The sequence below is a fragment of the Arachis hypogaea genome, chromosome 16 (genome assembly GCF_003086295.3).
Source record: "Arachis hypogaea cultivar Tifrunner chromosome 16, arahy.Tifrunner.gnm2.J5K5, whole genome shotgun sequence".
In the NCBI taxonomy this organism is placed as follows: Eukaryota; Viridiplantae; Streptophyta; class Magnoliopsida; order Fabales; family Fabaceae; genus Arachis; species Arachis hypogaea.
Window position 1 is genome coordinate 25725725 of NC_092051.1, and position 14494 is coordinate 25740218.

General features: G+C 32.0%; 2 protein-coding genes across 3 annotated transcripts; one reads left to right on the plus strand and one right to left on the minus strand.

Annotated features, from left to right (window-relative positions):
• Positions 1 to 3507: 3507 nt before the first annotated feature.
• Positions 3508 to 5187, plus strand: LOC112758640 (DNA N(6)-methyladenine demethylase ALKBH1D). The gene is made up of 3 exons (XM_025807352.3): positions 3508 to 3950; positions 4039 to 4653; positions 4742 to 5187. Exons 1-3 carry the CDS (start codon positions 3861 to 3863, stop codon positions 5015 to 5017), a joined length of 981 nt encoding a protein of 326 aa, XP_025663137.1. The 5' UTR covers positions 3508 to 3860; the 3' UTR covers positions 5018 to 5187.
• A 790-nt stretch (positions 5188 to 5977) lies between these two features.
• On the minus strand, positions 5978 to 9283 carry LOC112758639 (uncharacterized). 2 transcript variants are annotated; one of them, XM_072220093.1, is made up of 6 exons: positions 8635 to 8905; positions 8347 to 8503; positions 7783 to 8238; positions 7229 to 7462; positions 6902 to 6993; positions 5978 to 6755 (listed from the first exon to the last, which is right to left on the minus strand). In XM_072220093.1, exons 2-6 carry the CDS (start codon positions 8440 to 8442, stop codon positions 6128 to 6130), a joined length of 1506 nt encoding a protein of 501 aa, XP_072076194.1. In that variant the 5' UTR covers positions 8443 to 8503; positions 8635 to 8905; the 3' UTR covers positions 5978 to 6127. The 2 variants fall into 2 exon arrangements, with proteins under 2 accessions (XP_072076194.1, XP_025663134.1); XM_025807349.3 differs by having other exon boundaries at positions 7783 to 8503; positions 8635 to 9283.
• Between the last annotated feature and the right edge of the window lie 5211 nt (positions 9284 to 14494).

Consider the following 14494-nt stretch of genomic DNA (forward strand, 5'->3'; position numbering starts at 1 on the left):
ACCAACAGAATAATAATGGAGAATTACAATTGCTACATATGATTACTAAATTGGCATGAATCTTAGCTACACCAACATGCTTGTACCACAAAACAGAACAAATATAGCATACAACCCCTGAATCAGAACAAATAAACAGAACAAAAAAATTGAATGAAATCAATGAAAGAAAGAACTACAACAGAAATTCATACAAGGGAGTGGGGAAATACAACAAGAAGATAAAATGAACAAAAAGAAAATGAAATCAATGAAGTAACTTCATACCTGAGTTTGAGGCTCCATTGTTACTGTGGAAGTGGAGGATGAAAGGGGAGACGGAGCACCACGACACTGACGACCACTTGATGAGAGAAGAGAGAAGAGAGAAGAGGAGACGGTGAGGGAGAGCCTACGAACGACACTGGGAGATGGATTGGACGGTAACGGCGACGGCTCAGCTGGACGGCGACGGCAAATGCTGAGACCAACGGAGAGTAGAGTAGGTGGTGGTGAGTTAACAGGGAAAGGAATTGGGAATTAGGGCGGTGAGTTTGGGGGTGGAGCTAAATTTGGAGTGTGGAAAATTAAGGATTTTATTAGTTAAATTTAAAAAAATATTTATGATAAACATAAAAAAAATAATAGTAATTATTAAATCCCATGTGAGGTATATTTATAATTTATATTTTGTGTCTATTAGAAAAGCTCAAAAGATTTGAGCTTACTAAAGACAGATTCACTTATATAACGGTGATCTCATTTATTATCATAAATGCTAAATTGAATAAGTCATGATTACTTTTGATTTGAAACTAAATGAGAATAAAACAAGAGATACTATTTTATTTGGACTTTAGAGATTAATAGGTGACACGCTCAAATATAAATAATCATAGTTTTGGTCCCCAACACATCAAACTTGCTACTGTCATTCTTTTTCCCATTAGAGGAGTTACAATTCAACTTTATCAGGCATATAAAAGGTTTTGGTTGAAAAAGACTGAGACATCTCTTCAATCACTTTTATAAATATAAATATACTTTCGCACTATGATATATATTTTTGATAATTTATTATGGATGATCTAAATTATAAAATTATTTGTTCTAACACATGACTTATGTTACGAGGTTACATGCAACACATATATATGTATACTTTCCCATTATATTTAGTTACAAAAATAAAAGATTTTTCAGCAAAAAAATTTCTTGTTCAAGAGAGTGAATTTTTTTTATTGCTAAGTAAGAAATTTATAAATTTTATTGTATTTTGAGAGAGAATATTGTCATCAACTCTATATAGTAATTTATTGTAAGGACAAATATTTTTCTAAAAAAAAAAAATAATCTAATCGTGCCTTAAAATTACAACACAATTAAATTTTGTCATCTTCTTAATCATAATTTTTCCATCAGGTTTACCAAAAAAAAAATAGAAAAATAATTCTTACAATAGTTGGCTGAAACCTCCTCAATTTCAAGTTATGATGCATAGACATTACTGACACATGGACACGGTATTATGACATGGGACATACGGACACATAAAATTTAAAATTTTATAAGATACAGAAATATGTATATATATAATATAAAGTATTTTTTAGATAAATTATAATGATAATTTTATAGTTTATTGATATTAAAATATATATTAAATTTTTAATTATTTTTAATATATGTTTCTAATGTTATAAAATATTTAAAATATTTTTTATTTTAATAAATAATAATATATACTATTTTTATACTCATTTCAAGAATAAAGATTAAGAATAAGGTTGGACATGTTGATATGTGATGGTGTTTATAAATGTTCAAATGTGTTCAGCAAAATTTTTTTTATTTTTTATTAAGATACAATTGCACACAACAAACACATATATTGAACGAATATTAATAAATATTGTGTCCAAAATGTGTCCGACACATTAATACGATAACTCAATAAAATATTCGTAAATATTCGTAGTTCAAAGATTTTCAACACCGCCAAATCATTTTGCAGCAGGACCATATTATTCACAAAATTACTAAAAAAAAATCTATATATGCACAATATATTAGTAAAATAAGATTAAGATTTAAAATTTAAAATTTAAATTTAAATTTTAAAATAAAAAATAATTTTAAAAATTAATGGATGTTAGTTAAAAAATTAAAATTTTGATTAAAAAATAATTTAATAAAAGATTTAGATTTATCATTTAAGTTGGTATGAAAATATTATAGTGTCAATATTTTTAGTAAAATAAAACATTGAAAAATGTTGATTTAAATACTAAGTTAAATAGAAGCAAAAATTTTCTCATTTAATTATGTCTTTTCAGCAATGTTTTTTATTTTCATTAATTAGGATGTGATTGTTTTTGTGTTTAAAGGATAAAAAGTACCGTTAAATTTTTTGAACGCTTTAATTTTTGGTTTTGTTATTTTTTTTCCTTGTACACGCGAAACAAGAACCAACAAATCCTTGCTTTTGCATTTTCCTATAATTAGCTTTTGTATTTCTTTAATTCTTTTTTACCAACTCTACTATTTATATGTGTTATTATTTTATTTATAAAATTTTTATTATTTTTTTATGAGTTTTCTTTTTTTATTTTAATTAATTTTTTATTTGATATTGTATATTTTTATAATTGTAATTTTTGTGTATTATATTTATTATTATTTTTTTATAATATAATTTATTTATCCTATTAGATAGAGTAAATTAAAAAAAAAATATTAATTATAAATAATAATAATAATAATAATAAAAAAAAATTATAACATATTAAAAAAAGAGTACTAGGAGTATTAGAAAAAAATATTATATAAAAACATACTAAACAAATATAAAAAAGTAAATGTATTTAAAAAAATAATATTATAATTTAATAATATATTTTTTTAATAATTATTTATCTAAAAATAATTTTAATTAATATTATTTAAATAATATTTATTTTATTAAATTAATTTTAATATAAAATTACCAAATATAAATTATGTTAACATAAATTCATTCTTACCTAAAATTAATTCTATAAAATCACTTTTATTCAAATCTCAATTTAAAAATCCAATCCAAACACACGCTAAGACTTAGTTTGGTAAAATTTTTACTTTTCAAAAGTAATTTATAAAAGTTAACTTTTAAAAGATGGCTTTTTAAAAGTTGTAGTATTTATGCTTGGTAAATCAAATTAAAAATAGCTTTCAATAAATACAAACAACATTAATTGTGTTTGGTAAAATAGATTTTAAAATTTAAAAATACTATAATAGATATAAATATAATCATCAAATTTAAAAATTAGTTAACATATAAGATTATATTAAATTTTTAAATTTTGAAAAGTACAAGTCAACTTTAAAAAATTCTATTTTATATGCTTTCAAAAGTATTCTAATCTTTTAAAAACTACAAACACAAATAAAGTTTTATGAGTTACCAAAACACAAAATGCTTTAAAAAACACAAATACTTCTTCGACAAGCTTTACTAAGCTAAGTCTAAATGGTGGAGATTGAAGTATTGTCAATACGCAAACCAAACACTGATGGGCCTAGTTGTTGGGCTAGGTCACTGAAAGGCCATGTGATTATGTGAATGCACTTTGTAATTTGTATCATGAGGCACTTTGTAGTTTGTACTATAGGCTTTAATCTCGAATTTCTAGCTAATCAGATTGATTTACGGATTGAGTTCCGTAGTGAGCCTTGGAAGTTGGAAGTTGGAAGTGGGAATGACCATCAATCGCTATTTGCTAGTCCCTATGCAGCGTGGTTAAGAGAAAAGAGAGAAGAGAAGCGAAGAGAAGAGACGAGTACAGCTGTACAGATAAGAGAGAATAAAAGCAGAGCAGTTATCAGTTGAGACTTGAAGAATGAAGAATGAAAAGTCCGCAATGTACCGCAGAGGCCGTGGTTGGTCTCCCAGTACGCCATTGCCATTCAATCCTTCCCAGCCGGCAAGGGTAATGCAAATTCTGTTCGTTTCTAATTTCTATTGGAATCGAATCCAATTGGAAGCAGATTAATTATGTTCTGTTGGTAATTGATTAGGTTGCTGCAACCGGAGACGGAGACATTGCATGTGGCGCCAGCGAGCAGGAGGGAAGAAAAACATGCTCTTCAGTGGATGATGATAAGAATATGAAGATGCCTCAGCCTCACTCACATGATCCTTTCGATATTTGCCCCCGCCCCTCTCCTTCTAAACAAACTGCAGCAACTGTTGTTTTGAAACCACCACTGCTGGTAACCAACCGAGAAAGACGCAAACAAGGAGGAGGTCCTTCTCCTCCTCAAGTGGTAAGGCCCGGCATGATCCTTTTGAAGTCCTATATTTCACTGTCCGATCAGGTGAGTATAGTCAAGATATGCAGGGAGTTAGGGATGGGCTCTGGAGGGTTCTACCAGCCTGGCTATGGAGATGTGGATGGGGAAGGGGCTAAGCTCCATTTAAAAATGATGTGCCTCGGCAGACACTGGGACCCACTCTCCAGTCAGTACACAGACTACCGCCCTTCCGATGGAGATAAACCTCCCCAAATTCCCCCCGACTTCCATCGCTTGGTTCGTGACGCAATCGCCCAAGCCCAGACACTTCCCCCCATCAAACCCGACATTTGCATTGTCAATTTTTACTCCCAAAGCGGCCGCCTCGGTCTTCACCAGGTAGGTACCTTTATCTATGATTCTTGCTAGCTTAATAAATAATATTATTATTAGCAATTTAGTGTTGGAATATATTCGCTTGTGGCAGGACAAGGATGAAAGCCAAGAGAGTCTCCGACAAGGCCTGCCAGTGGTATCCTTCTCAATTGGAGACTCTGCAAACTTTCTGTATGGAGACAGCAGGGACGTGGACAAGGCACAAACGCTTGAGCTCCAATCAGGGGATGTTTTAATTTTTGGTGGCAAGTCTAGAAATGTATTTCATGGCGTCTCTGCTATTCATCCAAGGACTGCCCCCATCCCCTTGCTTCAACAAACTAATCTACGCCCCGGTCGATTGAATCTTACTTTTAGACAGTTTTAGCATTACATACATGTGCCTGTCTCTACGAGTTACCAATCACTATGCTATATGCTTTTGCCAACAAGAAGTACTTGCTATATGTCAATGTATATCCAATGGGTGGAAATGCGGTTCTAACGCGGTGTTACATGCTAAACTAACTACTCTTCTAGTTTCTCATTGCTTCCAAAGGTGGTCTATTTATTTCCCGTTTTAATTCTGTATTCTCTATCTACTATCGTACTTGTGTTACTTCCCTGATTTTCCTTTCTCAAAGAAGCTAAGCTAATATCCGGCAGTTGAAATATTGAAAACCGATTCAAGGAGAGGATTATGTGCACAGAAGATATTCTAGTATATTCTCTTTTCAGTTCCAACTACACACTGTAAGACAATGAAAAGTATGTAAAGGCAGCTGCGATATTTAATCACTTTTTAGTTTTATTTGAAGTAACTTTCTCTCTTTAAAGCAAAGATGGCTTGGTAGACCTTACTTTTCAAAAAGAGAGTATTTGACTCACCTTAATGTTGGCTGTCAAACTTCACCAGCACAAGAACAAAACTGACCGTTCAAAGTTCTGTAAGAAATCTACTACCCTTACCACCCTCTTCACGGTTGCCAAGTGTCAACCAACACACATGAGCAGGCTACTTTCTTAGCTGCAAAACTAGGTTTTACTATTGCTCCACTAGGAATGGATTTTCTCAGTTTTTTCTCTAAATTGTTATTGTAAAACAAGGCATTTGACAATCTCTAGACCAATGTTCCAACTACTAGAAAACAATGGGGAGCTTGAACCAAGCTGGAAGGCAGGGCTTTCCAACATGGATCGTTACATTTGCAAGTAGCTTGAATAAATCCGTTTTTGTCAACCTCAGTGGAAGTTATTTCAAGTGTTGTGAATGAATTATATATTCCAAGTGTACTTGTAACGGATCAGTTCGAAAGCATGACAACTCTATTTTGGATGAACAAACGAGTTCCTTAAAAGACTTTTTCTGTACTCTTATTAATAGGCAATTCAGTCACTTATTAGTTTAGCCACATATATCACATTATAATTTAACATATAATAAATAGCATTGTTGGAGCTACACTGCACTATTGTAAAACATTTTCATGCACAGCAATCATGCTCGGTTCTCCAAAGCCAGTGCAGCAGAGTCAACATGTACAAGCAAACAAGAATAAACTTTCTGTTTCAACCTGTCAACAGTCTCCACCAACGCATCGCTCTCTGAGCTTAAACTGCTTCTAAGTTTGTCCAGCCATTCGTTTGCATGCTTAAGATGGGATAATGTGAGAGCTATATGGTTGGCCAACTCCATCTGCTTCCCTGTGATATACTTGCTCTCCTTGCCCTTCGCCTGGGGATCGGTGCCCATAGAGAACCCGGCGTCCAATGTCTTTTCCAAGTACTTCAGAAACCATGATCTTGTTTCATTCAACAACACCTCTCTCAGATCATTTATCTCTTTCATACTATCCCCTTTGGCCCATTCTTGTTTCTCACTCGCTGTTAATTCGATTAAGGGTTTTGAAGACTTTGATGTGCTTTTACCAGATACTAAATCTGTCTTTTTTCTAGGTTTGTCGTCCTTTTCTGCAGGAGGTGGAATTTTATACAGCTGAAGCGATTTATCTTTCGACTTAGTTGTGCTGTTCGGCTGGTCCACGAGCTGCTGGAGAGCAAAGAACTTGTTCATTATGATGTGGGGGTTCTCTGCTGCTGCAGAGGAGCAGATATTGGCAAAAGTACTGAAAAGGAAAGAATGAGGTAAGAACTAAATTTTAGAAAACTGCAAATGGAGTTGTTGAGCTCACTTTTTTTCCAAAGCAACTGATGAGAATGTGTTGATTCCATGAATGATAAACCATTAATGCGACTAATGTGTTTCACATACCTTAGACACTTGACTAACGTTGCTGCTGCAGATGCTTCTTTTTGAGCTTCCACTACAACCTGAGAGGCCAGGTGTTTCCTTCTAAGAATTCCCTTAACAAATGAAGATAAGGTGGAAAAGCGGGGAAGTTAGGTTTGTATATGATTTCTAAGAAAAGAACCATGTTAATCTTATAAACACAAGTTTTCAGATAGCATTGCTTTATAAAGAGGATAAAGATCTTTAATTTAGGGACATGGGGTGACATATCAATAACACTCAAATATAGTAAAGTCGTAAGTGGTTATAGAGAATAAGATATACTGAACGTGAGGGAAAGTAATGCACCTTTCCAGGCCTAAACAGTTTGGCTGGCAAAGAGGACCATGGAATAGCCTCAATGTTATTAATTTTATCTTTATTGCTGGGAAAAAGATTCGTGTTCATATTTTCCTGTTTAACAAAATTGTATCTGGTAGAAGTGCGCTTGGAAGGTGCTGTAGCATTCTCCTGGGTGTTAGATTGAGCAACATCATGCCTTGGTGAAAGTGCTTCAAGTTGAGTTGGAGTCCTTGAGAGTAACTGCAATGCTAAAACCAATGATTCTCACTATATTGTCTTCTTTAGCAAAGAATACCAACATTAAACTGATTTTTGTGTTATTGCAACAGAATGTAATCTGCAAAAGCAATAATTTTCCACTTCATGAATTTTACCAAAATATGGCAGTGCAACATGATTTCTTTCGATGAATATCTTTCTTTGGGGTGTGCTGCATTACTTTATTAAATTATTGATAAAGAAATTTCTTGCTTAACCGTTCCATAGCTACATGGAAGAGGTTGAGTTCTGCACCCCACATGATTGAGCCTTCAAAAATAGAAATCCTGTGCAAATCATACCTGACCTTTAGTCTCTTGTTGCTTTCCTTTTGCGGATCCAACCTTCTTACCATCTGTACTAGTCTCTAAATAATTTCCTTTGCTTTCGACATTATTATTGTTATTGTTATCTGGGACATTCACCTTTGAGTTTGGATTTAGTACCCCCTGCATGTACCTGGATGCAACACCAGCTTTTTCCTCTTTAATTATTATCTTGTGCCTTGAACTTGGATTCTCTTTGGCATCTAAGTCCAGGGATTTGGGGGCATTAACTCCAATGTTATCAGGAAGTGCTGGACGCTCTGACACTTCTAACATCTGCATCAAATCCTTGGGTTTGCCTTCGAAACTGTGCCGGCCTGGAACTGGTCTAACCCCTACAAGAATTGGGACCGGTGTACCGGCTTCAATTCTATCTACATAAAAGAATTGTCCAAGCTGCAGCTGATTGTTCAAGATAAGCTCATTGTCCTCCTTTGAGAGAGAAACGTAGGTAGAATGAGAAGAGTCAGATACTTTTATGAAGAAACCTTGGTTTGGCCACAATTCCGAGCCTGATAAGGCAGGGACAATGCTGATCACCTGCAGAAGGAAGGAGCGGTGTTCACCGCCAACTTTTACGTTGGAATTCATACTTTGGAGAAGTTTGAGAAGTACTCCCGGTATGAGGGATGCCATTCTTCTTCCCCTTTCTTCTAATTCCTGGCCTGACTGTTTGATATATGGAAGACGAGTATACCTGTCGAATAAAAATTAATTTGATGAAAGTAGAAAAATCTGATTGATTCATTATAGTTTGTGTTAAAACATATGAGAACTAAGCAACAATATGAATTGCTTGGAACTAAAATAAGAAAAGCATTGTATTACCTGGGAGCGTGAGTGAGAGTAGGAGGAGAATAAAAGTAAAAGGGACAATGCAACCTAAGAGGAAAATGGGTGCAGAGTGCAGAGATAACAAGCTAGTTGGTTGGCTTCCAAAACAGAATGGAATGTCCTCTCTCTCAAGTCTCAAGTGCCTTACCTTAACCAACAATGTCCAAAGCTTTGCATGTCAGTCACGTAACCATCAAAGTCTCTTGGCTTCAAAGGGAAGGGACTTATTATTATCATCATTATCATCAAAACTCAAACATTCTGTGAGACTCACAATGACAAATCAGCAACTTTATTATAAATGAAAGAAAGAAAGAAAACTATTTTGGTGGCCGGTGGGGATCAATACGGTCATGTTTCGTTTTTAAGTTAGAGGAAATGTAACCATTAAGTTTAGGTAAGGATATTCTCATGTCAATTTCTTGCGAATAATCATTTGAAGCCATCACCATTCTCCACAGTTGATGGAAGATCGAAATTCAAAATTCGTCGTTTCCTCCTTGCAGATATTTCTTTTCCTAGCTGCATCTTGTAGTTGGAAATTCTTTTCTAAAAATATTTGTTTATTTTATTTTTTATCAAAAGCTACATCTATCTTTATTTATTTGAAAACACCCAGAAAATTAATTATCTATTGTAATCTACAAAAGAGTGTAGTTTGTGTGCTCATAAAATATACATGTACATTTTATATAATAAAATAGTGCCACAAAAGAAAAAGATAATAATCATAATAATAACAATAATAATAACAATAATAATAATAATAATAATAATAATAATACACTCAAACTAGCATCTTTTTGTTAAAAAGAAAAAGCAAAATATATTTTCTGTTCTTAATATTGTTGAAATTCTTTAAAATTATCTTTGATATTTAATTCGATTAACTTTTAATCTCAACGTTTGAAATAATTCTAGTTTTATTTTTATTATTAATTTTGTAGCCAACAATTTATAAATTTAATTTTCTAATGAAAAATACTAAGGGCATCAAAATTTATTATTTTTTGTGATTACTTAGTCATTAATTTAATTCTTTTAATATAGTTTTTTTGTCTATTAATCTAACATATTTTATATTATACTTTTAAGTATTGATGGTTAGACACATTTTATTACAAATTTAAATGTGGCAGATATGAAAAAGTCATCCATCCGCGCGATCCAATCAATAGTTCAAGTCACACACTCCCATAATCCATTTTTTCTTCAAAGAATCCCCCTCAACTATTAACTATTCGTATATGTCAAATAAAAAAATAAGACACTAATTTTGTTAAGTCTTAAGTTGCAGGAAAATATCCAAATACATGTTATTTTTTTTAATAATCCATATTTGTAGCAATGAAATACTTTTGTTCCTCTCCAAAATAAAAAATAATTGATTAGAAATATCTAGGATATATATTCTCTATAAAGGACCAGAGATGCCTTGTTTACGTATCATTGAAAAGTGCATCAATATAAATACAACAGTAAGAAGCGGTAATACAAAAGTATGTAAACTATAAAAACGAGTCAAGGTAGATTGTCCTACATTAACATTTTCTCTTAATAATTCCACAATAAACGACTATTCGGAGTAGGGGTGTTCAAATCCAAACCGATCCAAATTAAACCGCTCATCCAATCCGATCCAAACCGAAAACCGATTAAAACTGCACTAATTCGGATTTGATTGGATTTTATTTTTTGCAAACCGCTGGATTGGATCGGATTTCGGATCTACTTTTCATAACCGATCCAATCCAATCCAAACCGCACAATGTGCTATAATATTATTATTTTATTATTATATTTACAATTATACTTATAACATGTTCAATTTGTTATACATTTTTCTATTATTCATGTATTATTATTATTTAATAAATATTTTATGTTCAAAATATTATTTATTTATTTATTTATTTTAACTAACCTATAATTTTATTTCTATTGTTATGTTATCGTTAGCTTTTTAAGATATTGTTAAAACTTGTTATGTCATTGTTGATTATTTAAAATTCGATGTTGAAACTTATTATATGTATTTAATTTTTTTTTATTTAAAAAACCACAAATTCAAACCGATCCAAACCGCTTGTAATCGGATCGGATCGGATCAGATTTCCAAAAAAAATTTCATCCAATCCAAACCGCACCGCACATAAATTAAGCGTTCGGATCGGATGACTTTTTCCCTTAAAACCGAACCAAACCGCATCGCAAACACCCCTAATTCGGGGAATAGTTTCTAGTACTCCTGTTACAATTTTGACTGTCCAACATAGTAGCTAGAATCTCGATTTAACCCTTAAAATCTTCCGATATTACGATTTTAAATGAGTCTATTGATTTTACAAAATTGTATTAAGTCTGACGATTTTACGATTTAAATCTTGTTAAGATTTTACATTTTACATTCTTAATTTACTTTTTTGATTTTACGTAAAATCTCGATTTTCTCTACTTGCTGTCCAATAATCAATTTGGTCCCAAAATAAAAAATAATCAGTTACACCAAAAGATGCGGCCAATACAGCCAAAATAATTAATTGCCAAAAACAATAAAAGTCTGATAGCTCTTTTAACATTCATCTTTTCTAATTTATCTATCCCAATTCCAATTCTAAATCTATTCCCAACCCAACTCCACCGTAATAGTTGCCACCATCCTTCACTATTGCCATCATCCCCAAGCCCAACCGTCACCACCCCTTCACCCATCACCACCCTCCCCTGCAGCTCTCATCATCCCCTATCCCTTAAATCATCATTATTAATGACGACGATGACAATCAAGATTAGGGTGATGTTAGAGGGTTGGAGTAAAGAGTTGGAGGTGAATGTCCGGGTTAGCATGAAGGGTTAGAAGGTGACATTGATATTGAATTAAGGATTGGAGAGAGAGGACGAAGGTTGAAATTAAAGTTAAGATTAAGAAGTGAAGATAGAAATAAGTGATATGATTAAGGACAAAAATAAAAAGAAGGAAAAATAGATAAAAGTACATACAGATTTTTATATGATGGACAGATATATATTTTAAATTTATAATGAGTTATTCTTACACATTAATATGAAATTTTGTTGTCATTTCTAATTTTCTGTCGCTTGAGTAATTTTTCTGGTGGTGGTAGAAATCAAGTGACATGTTATTGTATGATGTGACCGTTTTGGATGACACAATAAAAAATAAAATTATTAAATTTATTAAAATAAAATTATTTTTATTGTCACTGTACTCTTCTATTTTCAGTCTCATCCTCACCAGCATCATTCTCCAACAAACACCCAACATCATGGCATCAACACCACATTTCATGGCTACCACCTTAAAATTCAATCCCAACTCTTCCACTGTCACCCCAGCCATGTCACCCTCCCAAACCCCCAACCTCTCATTGTCAGGAATGAAAATGAAAGAGTCCCGGTGAGAATAATTTTATTTTAACAAATTTAATAATTTTATTTTTTATTGTGTTATCCAAAATGGCCACATACATAATGTGCTATCTGGCCTTCACCACCGCTGAAAAAATTATTCATGCAACGAAAGGTTAGAAATGACAACGTAGTTTCATATTGGTGTGTACAAATCATAGTTATCAAAATCGAACCGGTAATCGAACCAGTTAGGTTACTGATTCATTGGTTTAACCGATGAATTACTGATCCAACTGGTAAAACCGATCTCACGTAAATAAAAAATATAAAATAATAAAAAATCTAAAATTAAAATTTAAAAATATATATTTTTACTAACATTTTAAAAATAATTAAGTCTCGAATTTTCTAAATAACTAATACAAAGATAGACATAAAATTAGTCCGTACTACTCTAATAGTATCTTAATTAGACACAATAAAAATAACAATTTATGAATTATATCTAAAGAGTAATTTCAAAATCTAAATATCTTTATATAATTAAATAATTATATAAATTTATTTTTTTCTCAGAATAAACAATTTTTATTTTAATTTTATATTCATTATTATTTTTTATTTTAAAATTAATTAATTTGTATTTCAATTAAAAAATAATTAATTTAAAAAATATTAAATTATATATATATATATATATGTGGGTGTGTATGTGTGTGTGTTTGTGTGTGTATTAGTTAGGATATTATATAAAATAAAATATATAATATAAAAAACATGAATGATACTAAAAATAAATTAGTCTAATGATTGTCAACTTGGTCTTCATATAGAAAGAGCCAAGTTTGACTCTTTCGTATAAAAATCTGTGTGTACTTTTACTTATTTTTCTTAAAAAGAAAAACAACTTGACTCTCATTTAATAGTAAAAGTATTAATGATAAAGAAAAAAAAAATATTTTAAAGTTTAAACATTGAGGATAAAGTTAAATACTAAAGATAATTTAAAAAAAATTTAAAACGTTAAAAGACCGAAAACATACTTGAAAAAAAAATCCTCTCAATGTAAAAGTTATACCTAATAATTAAAATAAATTTCACATATGAATTAAATGCATTAGCAAATTAATTAGAATGCAAATATCTTACTCACGAAGAGGTAGGAGTGTCCATAGATCGGATCGTATTCGCAGATTCGCGGTAAATATCCGCATCCGATCCGAAAATTGCGGATACGATCCGATCCGCAAATTGATCGGATCGGATCGCGGATATCTGCTCTACATCTGCGGATCCGCACCATAATAATTAAAAAATAAATAAATATATATATGTTTGGTATTATATTTACTTTTATTTTTATCAAAGATATGAAATTCGAACCCGTAACTTCTTAATTGAGTATGGGGAGACTATGCCATTTGAGCTATAACTCATTGGCTTGGTATTATATTTATTTGTTTGTATATTTTAGTTAGTAATTATTATTCATATATTATATTATTTTATTTTTGTTATTTAGAAAGAGTTTGATTAAAAATATTTTAGGAATAAATAAGTTTAAAAGTATGAAAGAAATATTTTTATCGAAATTTTTTATATAGAAATATGATTAAAAAGAGAAGGTTTAATTATGCGGATAATCCGATCCACAAATGTGCGGATCGAATCGGATCAGATCCGACACTAAAAAGCGCGAATATCATATCCGATCCGATTCGCGGACACCCCTACGGAGAGGGACCGGTATGTACGTATCCATAGCCGTCCTGAACACCCACACATTGTCCCATTTCCCGTCCCATTACTCACGGGTATCTTAAGTTTTGCCCCATACCCAAACACGCGGGTATATACCTGTCCTGTACCCGTCCCGCCGAAACCTAATTGATTTATATTTTTTCTCCTTCGAAAAATCTATAATATGAAGATAAACTTAACGGAACTAAACATGATTAAATACTTTGAAACATAATTAAGTTCAAAAATAATCCTAAATTGTTCACAACATACATATTATATAAAAATAATCAAGTCTTACACATGAATAATACATACATATATACGGGGCAGGGCTGGGTGGGTAATAGGATGGGGCGGTCATTACCCATACCCGTCCTATACCAAAACAAAAATAACCAGATCTTACTCAAACTCACTCCATACCCAATCAACCGTTGAAAATACCTACCCCGTTCGGGGCAGGGCGGACAGGTTGGCTCGGGCCGGTCCAAATTGACATCCCTACAAATTAGTCACCCTCAAAGGGTAGGTCAAAAGATAATCAGATTTAAGCATCTGCAAATAAATATAAATGTATGAGAGTTATGAAAATTATCCCCCATCACAATACTATTAGACAGTTCAACTTCAATACATAGAATAGAAGATCGGCCAATTCGATGGTGGCGGTTTACTAGTCCATCAAGATCGAGAACATGAATAACCAAGATTACACAGCTAGGAGAACATGAACAATATA

Bases quoted from the DNA above. Each gene is read 5' to 3' on its own strand.
- LOC112758640 (XM_025807352.3), top strand. From the start codon at position 3,861: ATGAAGAATGAAAAGTCCGCAATGTACCGCAGAGGCCGTGGTTGGTCT. The intron at 3,951-4,038 runs GTAATGCAAATT...GTAATTGATTAG, and splicing joins ATCCTTCCCAGCCGGCAAGG to GTTGCTGCAACCGGAGACGG. The intron at 4,654-4,741 runs GTAGGTACCTTT...CGCTTGTGGCAG, and splicing joins GCCGCCTCGGTCTTCACCAG to GACAAGGATGAAAGCCAAGA.
- LOC112758639 (XM_025807349.3), bottom strand. From the start codon at position 8,442: ATGGCATCCCTCATACCGGGAGTACTTCTCAAACTTCTCCAAAGTATG. The intron at 7,463-7,782 runs GTATGATTTGCA...TTAGCATTGCAG, and splicing joins AACAAGAGACTAAAGGTCAG to TTACTCTCAAGGACTCCAAC. The intron at 6,994-7,228 runs GTGCATTACTTT...TCATTTGTTAAG, and splicing joins AACTGTTTAGGCCTGGAAAG to GGAATTCTTAGAAGGAAACA.